At 56.2% G+C, this 19,819-nt stretch overlaps 2 protein-coding genes across 2 annotated transcripts; both read right to left on the bottom strand.

The window, feature by feature from the left end:
• Window positions 1–1,646: 1,646 nt before the first annotated feature.
• Window positions 1,647–5,644, bottom strand: CIST1 (colon, intestine and stomach enriched 1). The gene is made up of 4 exons (XM_007195618.1): window positions 5,530–5,644; window positions 3,042–3,443; window positions 1,835–1,980; window positions 1,647–1,717 (listed from the first exon to the last, which is right to left on the bottom strand). Exons 1-4 carry the CDS (start codon window positions 5,642–5,644, stop codon window positions 1,670–1,672), a joined length of 711 nt encoding a protein of 236 aa, XP_007195680.1. The 3' UTR covers window positions 1,647–1,669.
• A 945-nt stretch (window positions 5,645–6,589) lies between these two features.
• IQCN (IQ motif containing N) lies at window positions 6,590–16,620 on the bottom strand. Its single transcript, XM_057540454.1, has 3 exons — window positions 16,552–16,620; window positions 13,051–16,461; window positions 6,590–7,541 (listed from the first exon to the last, which is right to left on the bottom strand). The coding sequence occupies exons 1-3, from the start codon at window positions 16,618–16,620 to the stop codon at window positions 6,624–6,626; spliced, it is 4,398 nt and encodes a 1,465-aa protein (XP_057396437.1). The 3' UTR covers window positions 6,590–6,623.
• Window positions 16,621–19,819: the final 3,199 nt, after the last annotated feature.

The raw sequence follows: 19,819 nt of genomic DNA, 5'->3' as shown, positions 1-19,819 counted from the left end.
GAGACAGAAAGATGGAGACAGAGACAGAGAAAGAGAGCAGAGAGACAGAGAGGCAGAGAGAGGTGCAGTTTTGAGGTCAGAATAGGAGGATTTTACCAGCTTGGGGTCTGGGACATGGGCTTCACAGCCAGAGCCCATGAGGTATGTCTTCAGGAGTTTGAAGATGGCCTTCGGGAGGTCCCTGGAGGCTCCGGGAAAGTTGCCCACCATGCTCTGCTGCCCCAGGCAGATTGATGACCCTCTCTGGTCCTCTGGTCAACACCCTCTCTACAAACAGTGGGGGCTGGAGCTGCAGCAGGAACCTGGGGCCCCCAGGAGGGGCTGTGGGGTGAGGAGGGCTGTGGCCAGGGGAAAAGGGTTCATGTGCATTGCCACCTCCCAAGCTGCCATGAGTTAATGTTTCACCAGACCTGCTGCCTGCCTGCCTGGGAGGCCCTGCTGTCCCCTCTGTCCCAAGAATCATCAGAGCATGACCCTCCCCTGGGCGGGCTTCACCTCGATGTGCTGGGTGACTTTGACCCCCAGCCTCTCTGACCACCCATCTCACTGTGGGTTAAACTCAGCCTTGACGGGGCAGCTCCAGGCCTGAGTCATGGCCAAGGCACACGGTCGAGACCCAGCCTGGAGCCTCCGTGTCCCAATCTGCTAGAGAAGCCTGGAAAGTCCCTGGGGGTGGAGTGGGTAGAAGGAAGAACCCACAGACCCACCAGGGTCCCCAGTCCCAGGCCTGCCCCTCCCCAAACTCAGTTTTCCCTCCTGTACAATGGGAGGGAAGAGAGTGGACGCCCATGCTAAGACCCTGGGAAACAGGACTGAGGCAATGGGAGTCGAGGAGAGAGGGCATTTTGACTCCCTGTTCTCTGCATGCTTCTGGCCCTTTCCAGCGTCTAAGCCTTTGCACAGGCTGTCCCTGCCGATCTGCCCTCCTAAAGGCTTGAAAGAAGACCGGTCGGATTCTGGAACTTGCTGGCTGGAGACTCCCCCATGGTGTTCTGGCTAAAACTCACACTTCTTCCCATAGCCCACCTTGTGCCCCACAGATCCCTCCCTCACCCAGCTCTGACCCTGCTCATCTCTTTGTTGTTTCCCAAACACCCCTAGTTTTTCCTACCACAGGGCCTTTGTACTTGCCGTGCCTGCTTCCTGGGACACCTTCCCTGGTTTCCCCCAGGGTGGCTCCTTCGCCCTTTCAGGTCTTGGCACAAATATCACCTTCCAGGGACTTCGCTGGGCGGTCCAGTGGTTAGGACTCTGCGCTCTCACTGCCGAAGGCCCCGGGTTCAATCCCTGGTCAGGGAACTAAGATCCCACAAGCCACGTGGTGCACCTTCCAGAGAGACCTCCCTACCCTCTCAAACCTGGACACATGGGACCCTGGGATCCAGCCACAACCCCAATCTGTGACTTTCTGGCCCTCAGCCATCTGAAATTATGTCACTTGATCCCCTGGCTGTTGTCAGTCTTTCCCCTTGAGACTGTTGGCTCCATAAGGGTGGAGAAATGGTCCCCACTGTGACCCCAGCACATAGTACGTACTCAAGAATGTTTGTCAAATGAATCCATGATTCAGGATGCCTCAGAGGAACAGCAGGGGCTTTATTCCCACAAGCCTTGCCCCTCTCCAGACACCCCAGCCCCATCCAAGTCCCCCATCCCAGCCTCTTGAGGATCACTCCAGTGTGTGATAGGCAGAGGATGACCTTTGGCTCACAAGCCCCTGAAGGAGGAACACACACAAGAGGTTATTCAGGCACCAGTGGGCTTTGCAGCAGGGGCCTGCCCTGCTTGGGAGGGCAATCCCCCCAGCCTAGCCTCCCCCCACCCCCATGGATACCTCATCCAGCTTCTGGAACTCAGACACGCCTGTGTGGCAGTACCTCACGGCCATTATCACACATCCGATGAGCAAAACAGACACCAGCAGACACACGGCCACCACCACCCCTGGGTTCCTGTGCAACTCGGGGGCCCCAGTGTCACCTGGAGGGGAGCTCTGAGTCAGCCCTAGACCCCATCCCTTCTAAGGCTGAGACACCCACCAGGGCCCAGTGCCTTTTAAGTCCCCTCTCAGGAAGCTGTGCTTAATTCCCTCTCCAGTCTCTGCTGTAACCATTTTTTCAAGCACATTTTTATCCTTTTACTTTTGTTTTTCTTGTTTTTCTTTTCTTTTCTTTTCTTTTTTCATTTTCTTTTGAATATATTTGTGTACAAGCAATCAATTTTGTTCACTGTGTTTCCACAGCTATTGTTGGCCACTTCTGGGAGTTCTTGCAAAGTGAAAAAAATGATCCAACCTAGAACTCTGTTCCCAAATGCAGGGACTTTCTGAGGATACGTGCAAAATTTCACACTTCGTGAAGATGGTTTATATCCTGTGACTTTAAGCAAAATGTTATTAGGCTTCGTGTTTGCACTCTTCTTTGCATGTTTTGGAGACAATGTATTATTTTGAATGACAGATTTTTCTAGACCCTCTGAAAATGCTTGGCCTCTATTGGACCCCTGGGGCCCTGTATGATCACACCCTGCAACTTCCCCACCCTCACTGCCCCCCACTAGCCCCATTCCAGCCATCTCACTCTTCCTCAGATGCACCAGGCGTAGTCCTACCTCAGGGCTTTTGCACTTGCTGTGCTCACTGCCTGGACTGTTCTCCCCCTAGCTACCTGCGTGGCTCCCTCCTTCGCCTCCTTCAAACCAAGACCTTGGCTGAATAGTCTTTAAAAATTTTCAAATCCTTTGCACTCACATTCCAACCCCTTATCCTGCTCTACTTTGTTCTTTTAGAAACGAATATGTAATTTGCTTATAACCTGTCTCCCAACATAACTGTGTCTCACAGGGCCCGACACAGGATAGGTGCTTAATAAAACGTGCTTGGAATGAAGAAGGTCTGAAGAGGTTTAGGTGATGCTGGGGTTGGGGGACGAGGCCCTTCCCAGCATATTCTTAGGACTGTGTCTCCCTCTGGTGGTCAATCTTAGAACTGCACCCTGGTATCCACAACCATCCCCCATCTGCCCAAATGTCCCAATACTCACCAAGGTCAGAGGCCACGGATGTCCCGTCAGTGGTGGCCGAGGACACGGAGGAAGGCACCGTGCTGGGATTGGGGTGAGTGGGGCTCCGATGCAGGGTGGTCAAGGAGATGGAACTCAGGGGACTAGAGTGGGAGGTGAGGGTGTGCTCTGAACTGGGAGAGCCAGAGCTGGAGTGGGTGACTGTCTCTGCTTGTGAGGAGGTGGGCTGCATGGTGGAGGTTGCCTCTGAATTTGAGGGGGTTATGGAATCTGCCTCTGAACTAGGGGTGCTAGGGTGGGGGATGGAGCCTCTCTCTGTGCTCTCTTGGCTGTTGAGGTTTTCCACTGAAGTAGGGGAGGGGTGGCTGGAGGGAGAAGTCAGAGGACTGGAAGCCAAGTCCTCCATCTCTGAGACTGCAACACCTGAAAAGAAAACACCATTGGGGTGCAGGGAGGAGATGATTAGGAACAAGGGCTTGTGACCCTGGCCCAGACTCCCCTCTGGATGCCTCTTTCCCTATTATGTCAGAGAGACGACGCCCAGCACTTAGGGAGACTTGGAGGATTTAGTGCACCACGTGAGTGCTCAGTGGGAAACTGAGGTGCCCTTGTCTGAATTTCCTTATCTGAACTCCCACAGCCAGGGTTCCAGTTCAGGGTGGACCCTCCCTGCCCCCTACTCTTGCTTCAGGGGTCTAGAAATCTCTGGATATAGGGAATGGTTGCAACCCAAGCAGCATGCTGAGCAACTCTTTTAAACCTTCTGGGACTCAGATTCCTTGTCTGTAAAATGGACATCACAGGAAGTCAGAGTCTCTGAGAGCTCACGCAGGTCTGGTACAAGGTGATGTTTGACGGCAGAGATCCACCTCAGAGCTCCCAAGGAGGATCAGCCCTAATCTCCTTCCCCAGGTACCTGGAAGGTCCCCATGGCTAAACTCAGAGTTTTATTGGGGGCACAGAGGCCTGGGCTCTAAGACTCTGGAACCCCCACTACCTTGCTCCAGCTGCTCCCTAGCTACTACCCCATCCTAGACACGGAGCCCAGGGGCCAGGCTGAGGGTGGGTAAAGATTTCATGCGCTGCCCCCCACAATTACTTCCTTCCCAGTTCCAGGCTGCTGGGCACCTTAACTGCTTGCAAGTTCATTCATCAACCACTCCCTGCCCCACCCCATCCACTCTGCCCTGGACCAATCTTTGTGCTTCCTCCCCTGCCTCACCCCAAGCAGCAGAAATGCGGAAATAATATCTGGCACTGGCCCCAGCAGGGGGCAAGGTCCACATGCAGACCCTGTTTCTCTGTCCAGTTTCCCAGGCCCTGCGGGGATGACAGATGAGTCTAGAAGAGGCATGGTGCACTGGCCTGACTTCATCCCCATTTTACTGGTGGGGAACTGAGGCTCAGAATGGTAGAGAGTCTGGCCCCAGGTGACTGGAAAATGGGAAGAAGGCCCCTCAAAGACCTCCAAGGAGTCAAGGACTAAGAGTTCAGCCTCCCCAAAATGCCTCCCACCATTATTTGAGGAGGAATACAGATGACAAGAGGTTTCTGCTGAAATGAAGATGACTCAGGGGCCACAGTGGATCCCAAGCCAAGCTAGACCTCTGAGGAGTTGAACTTCTAAAGCAAACTGAGGAAAACTAGTGGGCCTGCAAGGAGGAGGTTGTTGAGGACATAAACTCTACTGAGTGCCTGGCACAGAGCAGGCACTCACGAGCTGCTGGAGAGTTGACCAGAAGGTAAAATGGGGCTGTTTCTATGCACTGTGCCAGGAGTTTGCTTTGCCCAGAGACTCCTAGACCAGGAGACTGGCATGAGCCAAGTCAACTGGTTCTAATCTGGGTCTGGCACATGCTGGGAGACTCAGCTTGCCTGAGCCTCAGTTTCCAGAGCTATGAAATGGGGATAAATGTGGTGACTTCTGAGTGAAGCCCCTGTCTGCTATAAGAGTCTCACGTGTGGTGGCCTCCACTCTGATATTCCAGGTTTGGGGCTGGGACATGGGTCAGAGAGAGCGATGACTTCTCCACCCTGGGAACTGTCTTATAGGGAAGTAAAAAGAAATTAAGTCAGGCGCCAGGAACTTCTCCTGGGAGCCATAGATGCTCAGTGACCAGGAAGTGAGCCCTTCTCCCGCCCGCACCCCCATGGTCCTGGGGACCTCACACTTCTCCCTTTGGGGTCTGGCTAAGAAAAACTGAGATTTGAAACGGAACCCCAAACTGGGTATGAGGCATTCACCAGCCTCTCGCTGGTTCAGGTTATGCTGGGGTGGCGGAACTGGCAGCCTCAGGGCTGGGGCGGGGGGTGGAAGGGTGGTGGTGCTCCCACAGTTCTCACGACCTCCCCACCTTGCTTCTGGGAGAAGGAGCAGCCCTTTTGGGGGGAGGGATGGAGTGGCAGAGCAGCGTGGTCTAAGGGAGGAGTCCAGTTGCCAGGTGTGTGGCTAGGCCATATGCCCCCTCCAGCTTCCTGGAAGCTGGATCTCCTTCTTACTTGTTCTTACCTGTAGAGGTGACACTGGTAGTTCCGGAACACCCACCAGATTTCAGCAGCAGCGCCAGAGCCAGCAAGCAGCACCAGAGCCGCAGAAGCGGCTGCGGCAGCTGGGAGCCCGCCATTCCTGCGTGGGGAGGGGGGACGGCGGGCTCCGCACAGGTGTGTGGCCAGGTGCCTGTTCTTTACACCTGTGCGCCCCCTGCTGGCGGCGCGCGGAGCTGCTCAGGGGCGAGGCGGAGGCAGGGCTTCCGGACGCAGGGCCTCTGGGGGGCGCTACGGTTCACCAGGGGCGACATTCCTGACACCCCTCTCCACTTGGACCCCTCCACCTTTCCTAACAAACCCTCCTGATTCATGACCCTGAAGTCTTTACACTCTGCCTATCCCCTCAGGACACCCGCTGCCCCTTCTAGTTCCCCCTGGAACCCCCATCTCTCTGTGCCCCCTCTATGGTTGCCCCAAACCCACGCTGTCACCCCCCTCTACCCCTCCTCTTGGCCAGGCTGCCCCCTCTGGGGGCTCCGAGCCCCCTCTCTCCCTCTCTGCCCTGTCCCTGATCCCACCAGCTGGGGATGTCTGTGTACGGCTCTCTCTCACCCAGATCGGGGCCCCTTGGGGGTGGGCCTAGCATCCCCCCAAATCTGGATGTAGCTGGAACCCTCTAGTATTTCCTGAATGAGGCACCCATGCATGCACCTGTAGGATTTTCCAGGGCCAAGGGACTCACGGTGGCCATTCTAGGCCAGGTCCCCAGACACTGGCTTCTGGAGTACTTCCATCTGGAACCGACTGGATGCTGCCCTGCTAGCCGTGGATGAATATGATGGTACATATGAGGCCACGCTGGCAGCCCTGACCTCCGGGAAAGGCTTGGGGTCCCCATCCCAGCCACAGACCCTAGGTGCCAACTGCATGGTTGGAAGTTTGGGGCCCCTCCTGTCCAGGATGTTCCAGATCCCTCTCATTTTCCCTCGCACCATGCCCGAGACACCCCCGTAAGTACAGGTAGACCAAGACCCAGACTGTGGAGGGCTTTATTCATTAGACTCAGAGAGCCACATGGCTCCTCCCCTGGTGTTCCCCCACTGGTAAGCCAAGGTCCTAGACACCTGGCCACTGCGTGTGCTGTGAGTTGTCCCACGCCGCTGTTCCCAAGAGCGCATCCGTGGTGAGAGAGGCCCGGGTGCAATGGCCACGCCAGGTGGCTTGAAGCATCTTGGCTGCTAACTGCTGCTGCTTCAGCCGGCAGCGTACAGTGAAGCCCCTCCAGGCTGACTGGATGGCCGTGGCTGCCTTGTTCTGGTGATGGGGTTGCCGGGGGCTCCGGGGGTTTGACCGGGTGGTGCAGCCCCGTGGCATGCCGGCCTGGCCTGCAGCACCCTGACCCGTGCCATGCACCACCCGGGTGGGCTGGGTATGGCCGCACATGTGGCATGTGCGGGAGCTGGAACCCACAAGCATCACCGCGCTGGGTGGGCTCCCCAGCCCAGAGCTCAGTGACTGGCAGAGACTACAGACATGTGGCCGGCAGGACTGAAAGCAGCGGTGATCAGACGTTGTCCTGGCCCCGCTGCCCATCTCAGCCCACATGCCTGGGAGCAGCATTTCCTGGGTGCAGCTTCGGCGGGTGCAGAAGCCTCGCCACGCAGCCTGGATGATTGTGGCAGCTCTGCAGAGCCGGGCCAGGTCCCGCCGTACACAGTAGCCACGCCAGGCAGCCTGGATGGTGATGGCCCACTGATGCCACACCTTGATGGTACGGCGCACCAGGAAGCCACGTGTACACGCCTGGATAATGCCCACCGCATGGATGATTATCTTCTCCGCAGCCTGCACCGACGCCACCAGCTCCCCCGGCTGTCTGGGATCCACCGCCGCCATGACATCCCACGGCACAGTGCCCCTGGCTGGCTCCCACGCGCCGCCAGGGACCGCAGTGCTGTTCCTGGGCCCGACCGCTACACTGGGGACGGCAGAGTTCCACGCTTGGCCGCCAGACACGCCAGCGTCCTCAGGACCCTGGAGTACAGCGGGAGTCAGGGATGCCCCGTGACTGTCTGCAGGAGCCCGGAGCTAAGGGAATTCCGAGACACCAGCGGCGACTCCTGGTTAAAAAGGGGCCGCCGGGAACCACTCGGTGAAGACTCATAGCCCAGAGACACCCTCCAAACCCCCGGATTCAGCCTAGGGATGACCGTCCCTTGTGCCACCTCACCAGTGTGGATTATTGGCGTTATGGCCAGCGGTGCACCTGTGGAATGTTTAGGAACTTCCTGTGAGGACCTGGGGGCGTCCTGCTCCTGATGGGCGGGCACAGTCCCAGCCACAGAATTGTCTGGCATTTGTGGGAAAGGGACATCATGCATGGCCCTGAAGGATTTTCTAGGGCCAAGGGACTCATGGGCATCCTGAATCAGACCCCCAGACACTGGCTTCTGGAGCGCGCGGGGGATGGCTGCCTTCTGGAGCCCTTTGGATGCCACCCCTCTAACCAGGGGTGGATGAAGTGGCACATGTGAGGCCACGCTGGTGGCCCCTGACTTCCGGGAAGTGCTTGGGGTCCCCATCCCAGCCACAGACCCTGGGCGTAAACCGGTTGCCATAGTACTGCCATGGGCCAGCTTGGGGGACCCTGAGGTGACAGTAGAAGCCATCATCCCATGGGAATGGCTCCGGGACATGTGAGCCACCGAGGGGCTCTGGGGCATAATGTGAGCCTCCAAAGCCTTTTGATAAGCCGAGGGGCTCCGGGGCACAACATAAACCACGGAGGGGCTCTGGGGTACAGTGTGAGACACTGACGTCTGTTGATGAGCAAAAGTGCCCTGGACAGACCCTGTCTGCACACCGGGGACCCCACTAGCAGCCACAAGGTGGGAACTGGGGGCCCCCCAATTGCTGGCTGACCTCTGATGCAGAGTTGGGGTGCCACCACTGGCCATGGAGTGCCTGGCAAAACTCGGGGACCGGGGAGGGACAGAGGCCATGCCACTGGTCATAGACATAGCTTGGCTGGGAGCCACCTCCTCCAAGAGCGGCATTTGGTCTTTGGGAAGAGTCTCATCCTCTGCAGGGAATTCTTGACTGTGGTCGATGTCAGTTGCCAGGGGACTATGGGACATCCACGGGGTTGCCTCAAGGACCTCAGACTCCCATTTGGATATGGACCCCTGGGGCAAAGCCTTGTCCAGGTCCTCTGGCTTCATCACAGTCTGGTGGCCCGTGGTCTCAAATGGCATCATCCCAAGAGCTTGGCTCAACTGTGAGGCTCTTTGCAGAACCGTAGGCACTTGGTACACTCCCTTGGCTGTGCCATTAGCTTCCTGGAGATGAGCTTGCGCCAGGCCAGGGGTACGGGATGCCTGGAAGGAGGCTGTGGACGCTTCTCCTGCCAGGGCTCCGTGATATGGGCGAGGAGAGATCCCAGTCAGCATGGACCCCTGGGGAAGGCTCTGGGCCACGCCTCCAACTGTGGAGGGTGGACCAGCTGTACTAGCCATGGACTCCAGAACTAGGTTCTGATCCAGTCCCCCAGGCATAGATGCTGGGTCCACACTAGAGGCCACAGGACAAGGAGGGATACTTGAGCCCACCCCACTTGCCGCTGAACCTAGGAGCAGGCTTGGAGCAGTTAGACTAGCTGAGGGTCTTACAGAGAGACCTTGCCTCTTCCCACCAGCAAGGGATGCTGCAATCAGACTGGGGGACACTGCAGTCGTGACAGAACTCAGAGGCAGGGTTCTGGCCTTGCCACTGGCCCCAGAACCTGGAGGAAGGCCTTGGCCCATGCCACTGATCATGGACCCTGGGGAAAGGCCCTGGCCCATGCCACTGATCACGGACCCTGGGGGAAGGGTCTGAACCACCCCACTGACCATATAACCTGGTGGAAGGCTGGGAGCCACACAACTCATCGTGGACCCTTGAGGAAGGCTCTGGCCCACACCCCTGATCACGGACCCTGGGGAAAGACTAGGGGTCATGCCACCGGCCATAGTACCTAGGGCCACAGTTGTGGTCATCCTACTGGCTACAGAACCTGGCACCACACCACTGGCCATGCCCATCCCAGGCTCCTGGCTGACAGCATCTGCTTGTTGGTAACTGGATTTGGAGATTGTGAACACAGAAGGACACTGTTGGTCCAAAGATATTGGGAGATTGACATTGACCTGAGATATGCCGGGGCCCACATTGGTGAGGGAAAACTTGGATGAACTCACATCCAATCCACCGGGCACTGAAGCCGGAGAGAAGCCAGGTCCCGCCTCGGAGACTGGTTCATGAATCAAGGGGGCACCAGCCACAGAGGCCCAGGATGTAATGGGGGCCATGCCCCTGGTCACCTGAGATTGGCTTGGGCCCATACCAGTCACCACACTTCTCCACCCCATACTCCCTGACATGCCAGGGGACATAGGTACCCGAGACATACTTAGGAACATGCCAGCAGCCAAAGTCCCCTGAGGCACATTTGGAAACATGCCAGCAGCCATGGTGCCCTGGGACATGCTTGTAGCCATGCCCCTGAACAGAATCCCCTGAGATATACTGGTTCCCTGGCCCAGACAAGAGTCCTCTCCACTGGCCACAGATGTCTGGTAGAGACTTGGAGCCGAAACAGTGACAGCAGATTGTTCAGTTATGCTTGGGTGCCTCCCACTGATACTGGATGGCTGATGAAACCCAAGGGCCACCTTGCTGAACTCAGGGGCCTGGGGATTTGGGGTCACCCCACTAACCATCACAGGATCTTGACATGGGTCCACCCTAGTAGACACAGTTGGCTGGCTCAGACCCCGGCCCATGCTGTTAGCCACTGATGGATATGGTGCACATGAGGTGACTTCAATGGCAAAAGATGAATGACACTGACTGGGAGCCACTGCATTCACCCTTGATGACAGTAGATTTGAACCCACCCTACGGGCCCAACTTGGCTGACAGAGTGCACAACCTATACCACTGATCACAGATGGCTGGGCCAGGCTGGGCGTCCCCCTACTGGCCACAGATGGCTGGGCTAGGCTGGAGAACACCGCACCAGCCATAGATGGCTGGCCTAGGCTGGGGGCCACCACATAAGCCATAGGAGGTTGGCCTAAGCTAGGAGCCATCCCATTGGTGAAGGATGGCTGGGCTAGGCAGGGGTTTACTCCAATGGTCAAAGATGGCTGGCCTAGGCTAGGGGCCACCCCAATGGTCAAAGATGGTTGGCCTAGACTGGGGCCACCCCACCAACCCTACATGTCTGGCCTAGGCTGGGGGTCATCCCATCAGTCATAGGTGGCTGGCTTGGGCTAAGGGCCCTGCCCCCAGTCACAGGCAGCTGGGCTAAGCTGGGGGCTACCCCACTGGTCACAGGTGGCTGGGCTAGGCTCAGGGCCATCCCACTGGTCACACGTGGCTGGGCTAGGCTGGAGGTCCCCCCACAAGTCACAGGCGGCTGGGCTAAGCTAGGGGCCACTCCACTGTTCACAGGTGGCTGGGCAAGGCTGGGGGCCACCCCAGTGGTCATAGATGGCTGGGCTAGCCCAGGGCCACCCCACCGGTCACAGGTGGTTGGGTTAAGCTGGGGGCCACCACACCGGCCATGGATGGCTGGGCTAGGCTGAGGGCCACCCTACAGACCATCAATGGCTGTGCAAAGCTGGGGACCACCCCATCAGTCACCAATGGCTGAGCTAGGCTAGAGGCAACCCTATTGGTCCCGGATGTCTGGCTTAGGCTGGGGGTTATCTTATTGGCCTTAGATGGCAAGCTTAGGGTGGGAGTCATCTTACTGGCCACAGATGGCTCAGATAGGCTGGTGATCACTTTACTGGCCATAGAGAGCTGGTCTGGGTTTGGGGCGACCTTACTGGCTACTGTAGGCTGGGATAGGCATGGGGTCAACCTACTGGCCACAGATGGTCACCAATAGACCGTAGGGACCACATTACTCAAAGACAGACTTCTGGTCAACCCAGTCCTATAGGGTTTCTGGGACAAGCTCTCCTTCAGATTCATGGAGCTTTGGCCTGAGGACATATCTCCCTCATCATCTGAGCCCCAGTGGACACTCAAGGTCATGCGACTGGCCACTGAACTGTGATGCAGAATGGGGATCAGTTCTGAGGCTGCAGAAGACTGGTCTTGGAGGTTTGGGGTCATGTGCCTATGGCCTGCTCTCTCAGTCTCTTCCATATTCCCAGGTCCCTGGGACCTCTCCACAGGCGCCCCAGAGAGGAGAGGATCTAGATGAAGGTCCCTGTCCAAGCTGGCTTCCCAGGACTCCTCCTCCACCAGGTCAACAGCGGTCATGCTGGCCACAGACTTGGTGGAGAGGCTGAGTGAACCGCAGCTGCGCAGTGAGCTCTGGGAATTGCTCATATTGGGGCCATAGTCTGTGGAACCCTGGGAGAAGCTTCTGGCCAGGTCACTGTCTGGACCCTGTGGCAAAGTGGACACCAGTTCATTAAGTATATGGCTAGTCATCAGCTCCTGTGGGCAGTGAACACTGGAAATGGTACCCCGTGTTTCATTTTTCTCCTGCCCAGGGATGACGGTACGGGGAAGGGTGGGTGCCAGCCTATTGCCTGGGGAGGCTTGGAACAGACTGGGATCAACCTGAGTCTTGAGTGCCCAGCGATGACCAGGAGCCATGGAGCCGGGCCGGAGATCTGGGGTTATGACACAGGCCTTGGGGGCCTGTGGTTGTGCTTTGTTCACCGTGGAGGCATGTGGTGGACTTGGGGTCACCTTGTTGGTCATCTCCCTAGTGCCCATGGAGGCTCGTTTATGACTTGGGGACCGAGTTCTCTGCATGGTCTCCTCAGGGACCATAGATGGCTGTTGCGGACCTCTGGCCATTGAGGGTCGACACACACCAGGAGGTACCCTGCTGACCCCGGAGGGTTGACACCCGCAAGCCGACCCCCCATAGGCGGCGGCACACTGGTGGGAGTGGGTGCCCCTCCCACGACCTGTAGTGCCGGGAAGCTTGCCCAGTGCCACCACCCTGCCCTCCCCCGACAACACCCATGGACGTGGGGCCACCCTGCTGACCTCGTGTGGATTGTGGGCGCTTGGGGTCGTGCTGCCACTGGCCAGTGATGGCCGGCTCATGCTTGGGCCCACGCCATTGGCAATGAGTGGCTGCCATAGACTGGGGGGCGACTGCTGGTGGGGCGAGTTGGGCAAATTGGGGTCCACATCACTCACCATGGGACTGAGATCTGATGCCAGTTCACTAGCCCTTGGGTGCAGGCACACATCTGCCTCACGGACCTTGGGGGTCAAGTACAGATTTAGGGTGTCTCTGCTGGGTCCCATCTCCTGTGACAGAGTGGGGTCCAGGGCAGCAATCAGGGGATACTGATGAATGGTCAAGGGGTCAAGGAGTCCAGCAGTCAAGGAGGCGCCCACAGAGACCACCGATGAGCAGGGTGACCCCCCCGAGCATGGCCCCATCCCCCACCTCTTCCAAGAGCCTGGAGGGCCAGCCTGTGATGAAACCCTCCCAGGCCCCACCCCAGGGAACCCTGACCTTGCTGGGCTGTAGCCTCATGGGGCCCAGGGTGGGCCCCCATGCAGCCGACGGGCTCCCCCTGCAGTCCACCTCCACTGGGGTCGGCATCGCGGTCACCCTGCTTCCCGCCGTTTTCGCGGCAGCCTTGGGGAGGACGACTCCAGACCTCAGGGCCGCCTGAGAAAAAGACTGGCTGAGGACTGCGCCCAGCTCACCCTGACACAGGGCCTGGTTCAAGGTGGTCCGCTCCTCCTCCGTCAGGGCCTTGCTGAGCACGTCCGCCAGTCTGCCTTGAATGGCCTTAGTGAGCTCCGCCCGCAGCTCGCCCCGGGACAGGGCGCAGGACAGGCTGGTGGCCAGCTTGCCCCAGGACAGCGCCTTCACCAGCGCCGTGCCCAGGATGCCCTGGGGCAGGGCCTTGGCCATCGTGGCTCCCGAGACCTCTTTGGACAGGGCCTGGTTCAGGGCCGCCCTCACTTCCCCCCGGGAGAGGGCTTTTGCCAGCAGGGCGCGGAGGTTCTCCTGGGAGCCCAGCAGGCCAGCCAGCTCGGCACATAGGGAAGCGAGCTGGGAGGCTGCCAGCTCCTCCTGGCAGGGCGGGGCTGGGCTGGTTGTTGACGGCTGGGCCCAGGCGGCCCCCCTGTCCCCCCAGGATTCGACATGGCACGTGGTGTGTCCAGCAGAGGCCAGCAGAGGCACCAGCACGTTCTGGGTCTCAGAGGCCCCCTGGCGTGGGCCCTGGGTGGCCTGGCCCTGCACGTAGCTGTGGGACAGGAGCTGGGTCAGTCTGTCCTCTGGCTTGGCTCGGGGCAGAGCGCCGATGTGCTGGCAGGGCTGGGTGGAGGCCTTGAACTCGACTAGGAGCGGTTGGGACTGGGTCTTGCTGCTGAGCTCAGCGGCCTGGCGGGCTGCGTGGAGGCTCTTGGCTGTTAGACACGTGCCCAGATGTGATTGGGCTAGGGCTGTGGTCAGCTCAGGGGGTGGATGTCCTTGGGACGGGCCCTTGGTCAGCTTGGTAGAAACACGTGCCTGGGACAGGGGCTTGGTCAGCTCGGCCAGCAGACGTGCCTGGGGCGAGCCTGTGGTTGAACACGGGGCCGGCTGTGCCCGAGGCAGACATGTACCCAGATGTGCTACAGCTGTCTCTACAGGCTCACATACCTGGGGTAGGGCCTTCACGACGTCCGTCCTCAGGTGTGCCTGCTTGTTCCCGTCCTCAGCCACTTTTGCCCAGGACGAAACCACGGGCACTTCCATGGCCACACTGATGCTAGATGCTGTTTCCGTTTTCACCCGTTTCTGGGAGAAGGCCTTGATTTTCTCTCCTTCCGAAGGAGGCCTGGCTGGAGCCTTGGGATCTCCAGCCCCCAGATGTGATGGCGGAAAGCATTTCACTTTTCCCTCAGTCAAGTATGAGTGGGATGAGACCTTGGTCACCCCTGCTGCCTGCCTCGCATTCACCACAGCCTTGGCCTTCGGTCCACTTAGACACGTGTGGGATGAGGTGTCGGGAATTCCAGCTGCCGCCGCTGCTGAAGATGAAGGTTTGAGATTTCCAGCTGCTGGAGGGGGCAGGCACAGGGTCCTGAGGATGCTGGCTACCGAGCGTAACTGAGCTGGGGTCTTGGTTACCATGGCCGCCAGGCGTGTCTGGGCAGGAGGAGCTTTGGTCACCGAGACGCCTCGGAGTGTCTGATGAGATGGGGTCTTGGCCATCGTGGCTGCCAGGCGCACCTGGGGCGGGGTCTTGGCCGTCACGGGCACTGCACACGTCTGGGGCGGGGCCTTGGTCATTGTGGCTGCAGGGCGTGTCTGCGTTGGAGACTTACTCATCGAGGGCAACAGGCATAACTGGGGTGGGATCTTGGCCATCGTGGCTGCTGGTCGTGTCTGGGGTGAAGTGTTGGTCATCGAGGCTGATGGTCTCATTTGAGCTGAGGTCTTGGTCACTGGGGTCGCTGGGCAGGGCTGGGGTGGGGTTTTGGTTATTGTTACCACGGGCACTGGGCACGGCTGGGATTGGATCCTGCTCATCATGGCCGCCAGGCACGACTGGAGTGGAGTCTTGGTCCCCGTGGCTTGTGGGCACGTCTGGGGTGGGGTCTTGGTCACTGGGGATGCAGGGTGCACCTGGCGTGGGGTCTTGGTTATTGTCACTGTTGTCGCTGGGCACGGCTGGAGTGGGGTCTTGGTCATTGTGGCTGCCGGGCACGTCTGGGCTGGGCTCTTGGTCATCGGGGCGGCTGGGTACATCTGGAGTGCGGTCTTGGTCGTTGTCATTGTGGGCACCGGCTGGGGTGGGGTCTTGGTTATCACAGGTGCTGGGCCTGTCTGTGGTGGCCCTTCGAGGACCGCTGCTTCCATGTGGGCCTGGGTCTGGATCTTGAGTTGTCCTTGAACTGCCTGGGCACACCTTCCGGGTGGTGGTGGCCCTGGGGCTCCTGCCTTGTTGGCTCTGGCAGTTACTTGCTTGGTCTTCATCGTGTCCCCCTCTACGTGGACAAGGCAGGCATTTCTGACGGTTCTTGTCAGCAGGCATGGGCGGCACTTCGCCTCTAGACTCACAGGACACGGAAGTCTGATGGCAACGGTCTGGTGTGGAAGGAAGGCAACGCCAGGGCCTCCAACAGAGCACGTACCCGGCTGTGACATGCCCTGGGACTGCAGCAGGTCCAGCTGGTGAGTATAAGCGGCCAGGCTGTTGGAGGAAGGAAACTGGGTCTCCTTGCTCACCATGGTGGGCTGGGCCAGAAGGGACTTGCCCTCTTCCGGATGCTGGAACCGCACCTGCTGGGGCGGGTGGTAAGGGATGTCCCCCTCCTCCACCTTCGCTTTTTTCTCCACCGTCTTGCCAGACTGGAGGAGGCATCTGGTGTTGAAGCGTCGCCAGGCCTCCTGGATGGCCTTGGCCGCCATCATCTGAGAGATTAGCTTCTGCCGGAGCTGGTAGCCCCTCCATTTGGCTTGGATGAGGGTGGCTGCGTGGGACAGCATCATGTCCATTTCGTCCACCAGGACATTCTTGAAGGCCTGGCTCTCCACCACAGCCCGGAGGCGTGGGATACGATGAGTCACCATCTTGTCCTTGCCCGGTTGTTGCAGAAGGGTCTCCTTGGATGCAGGTGGCTCATGCTGGGGTTGTGGACGCAGTGTCCCTGCTTTGCCTTGGAGATTGCGGACGGGCCGATAGGAGCTCTGTCCACTGAGTGACACCTGTAGCTGTGGATGCGGTGTCCCCACTTTGTCTTGGAGATTGGGGACGGGCCGATAGGAGCTCTGTCCACTGAGTGACACCTGTAGCTGTGGACGCAGTGTCCCTGCTTTGCCTTGGAGATTGCGGACGGGCTGATAGGGGCTCTGCCCACTGGGTGACACCTGTAGCTGTGTTGCTTGCTGCATTGTCTTGGCTCCTAGGTGGCTCAGCTCTGCCTGTGGGGGGTTATAGGAAGGTGGTCAGGGAGCGGCATAATGTACACACGAGGCCTCCTGGCTGGGGCGGGTACTCACCCCAGAACCTACATCTTCTTGCTCCTGGCACCTTGCAATCTTCCTCCTCTCCTTTGCAGGCCCTCTCTCTCCCAGCCACATGCCCAGGTGGCCTTTGGTACCCGTGTCTCCCTCATCATCCTGTGGCTACTTCAACATCAGCACACAGGGCACGTTCTCACCTGAATGTCTGACCACCTATCTGCTTTTTGACCTTCTTCTGTATCTGGAACATACTGTGAGTTCAGCACTGATCACAGTATTTTGGAAATATCCTGTTTGTGTGTGCGTGAGCCTGGTGTTATTATTTGCTTTTCTCCATCGACTGTGAATTCCTAGAGGGCGGGAACCAAGTCTGAGTCACTTCTGTGGCCCTATCTCAGTCACAGGGCTTGGCTCCACGTTTTGAACAGGTATTGGCTGGGTGGCTAGCTTGACCAGTAAGTGAGTGGGTGAGTGGATTGAAAGTTGAATGGATAGATGGTCGCATGGCTAGATACTGAATGGATAAATTAGTGGACGAATGAATGCTGGATGGGTTGGAGGAATGGATGAAGGGTAGGGTTGCAAATGGATGAGTAAATGAAGTTGATGAATGAATTGATGAACAGATAAGTAAATAAGGAAATGGACACATGGATGGATGGATGAACGGATGGATGTGTGAGTAAACAGATAAATGAATGGATGTGTGGGTGGATGGAGGAATGGATGGTTGGAGGAATGGATGGATGGATAGATGAGTAGGTGGGTGGATGGATAAATGTGTGGATGGGTGGGTGGGTGGGTTGCAGGATATATGGATAGATGGAGGGAGGGAAGATAGATGAGTGGGCAGAAGGATGGATGAAATCTGAGTAGATAAATGTGTGTGTGAATGAAGAAAGCTGAAGGAATTGGCAAAGAGATCAATGAATAGAAGGTGGATTGATGAATGGCTGGATGGATCAGTGAATGAATGGGGGATAACATAGATGATGGATAGATCAATGACATATGGAAGGGTGGTAGAGGGAAGAATGAGGGGATGACTGGCTTTCAGAAGTACCTTGATGCAGAGAGAGTTCAGACACTGTCAAGCAGCCCTGATGTATAACCTGGAGCATAAGACACTTACTTTGCAGAAGTACCCCCTTCTGGCTGGACCAGCCAGACTTCATACCTTGGAGGGTCATAGAGCTGGAGGAAAAGCAGGAAGAGAAGGTGCAATCTGAGAAGCCAGCTTGCAAGAGGAAGCAGCCTTCAGCACTTCATCCCATGCATTGTGCAGCAATACTGCCCTGGGCTGGCTCTGTCCCCGAGACCAAAACGAAAAGAGATGTTAAAAGCAAAAAAACTAAATTCTCTTAAAAAAAAAAAAAACTTTTTTTTTTTTTCTCTTTGCAAATCTCTCTCATTCAGAGGTAAAACTAGAGAAATACCAGTTAGGCCAAAGGGTAGGATAAAGCCACCATCAAAAATTGGCACTCCTGGGCTTCCCTGGTGGTGCAGTGGTTAAGAATCTGCCTGCCAATGCAGGGGACACAGGTTCGAGCCCTGGTCCGGGAAGATCCCACATGCCGCGGAGCAACTAAGCCCGTACACCACAACTACTGAGTCTGCACTCTAGAGCCTGCGAGCCACAACTACTGAGCCCGTGTGCCACAGCTACTGAAGCCCGTGTGCCTAGAGCCCGTGCTCCGCAACAAGAGAAGCCATCGCAGTGAGAAGCCTGCACACCACAATGAAGAGTTGCCCGCTGCTCACTGCAACTAGAGAAAAGCCCGCGTGCAGTAACTAAGACCCAATGCAGCCAAAAATAAATAACTTAATTAATTTTTTTAAAAATTGGCACTTCTGCTACAATTGTCAGTGAATCTCCTCCACACACATGTTTTTGGATTTAAAAAAAAAAACCAAAAAGATGAATGTGCAAGGAAGTCTATTCCAGTGGGTTTTTTTTTTAATTTTTATTGAAATATAGTTGATTTATAAATTTATTTATTTATTATTTTTAGCTGTGTGGGGTCTTCGTTTCTATGTGAGGGCTTTCTCTAGTCGCGTCGAGCGGGGGCCACTCTTCATCGCGGTGCGCGGGCCTTTCACTATCGCGGCCTCTCTTGTTGCAGAGCACAGGCTCCAGACGCGCAGGCTCAGTAGTTGTGGCTCACGGGCCCAGTTGCTCCGTGGCATGTGGGATCTTCCCAGACCAGGGCTCGAACCCGCGTCCCCTGCATTGGCAGGCAGATTCTCAACCACTGCGCCACCAGGGAAGCCCTGAAATATAGTTGATTTACAATGCTGTCTTAGTTTCAGGTGTATAGAGAAGTGATTCAGTTATATATACATAAATGTATATACATATATACATATATATTCTTTTTTTACATTCTCTTCCATTATAGGTTATTACAAGGTATTCAGTATAGTTCCCTGTGCTATACTGTAGGCCCTTGTTGGTTATCTATTTTACATACATCCAGTGCTATTTTGTACCTAAAAACAAAACTGGAAATAACCAAAAAGGTGATTGCTAGGGGGCAGTTACAAGCACATAAAGAAAAGTACTCAAGGATGTTCATCACTATATTTTTTAGAAGAGTCAAAACTGAAAACAACCCAAATGGTGGTTTAAATTAATCAATTGAACATTCATACAGTGGTATGCTATCCAGCCATTAGAAATGGTGTCCAGACCCACAAGAATGGCTAAAATTTAAAAGGTGAATATGCAGAAACGATCCATATCTTGAAGGGAACTCAACAATTCCACCCTGACAAATATACTCAAGAGGTCCAAGTGTTTATACTCACCCCAAACCAGAAACCATCCAAATGCCCATCAACAGAATAATGAATATCAAGTGTATATTCATCAATATATTAATATGAACGAATAGAAATAGAAATACTGACTTATTTATACCCGTTCAACACATCAATGAGAATGAGGTCAACACTATAGAGAAATCGCACATACATTGTTTTGAGTGAAAGAAGCTGAACATAAAAGAGGACAGATTGGTTATTCCAATTATAGGACATTTAAAAGGGAACAGAAGAAATTAAGGTCTGCTATTAAAAGTCTGGACAGTGGGATTGCCCTTGTGGTGGGGTGACTGGGAGGGGACATGAGGGGGCTTGGGAGACCAGTCACGTGGGTTTCTTCGGATTGTGAAAATCTGACCTGGGGTCTTTTCTCTCTGCATCACCTTCATATAGAGGCCAAAATACTCTTAAGTGATGTTGAGGAATATGTAATGAGGTAAGCAAATAATCAGAGCATAATCTTAAATGAAAAATGCAAGTTGCAAACCACAGG

The sequence above is a fragment of the Balaenoptera acutorostrata genome, chromosome 2 (assembly GCF_949987535.1).
Source record: "Balaenoptera acutorostrata chromosome 2, mBalAcu1.1, whole genome shotgun sequence".
Taxonomy (NCBI): domain Eukaryota; kingdom Metazoa; phylum Chordata; class Mammalia; order Artiodactyla; family Balaenopteridae; genus Balaenoptera; species Balaenoptera acutorostrata.
The sequence above is the reverse complement of the archived record's forward strand: the minus strand, read 5'-3'. Positions and strand labels throughout refer to the sequence as shown.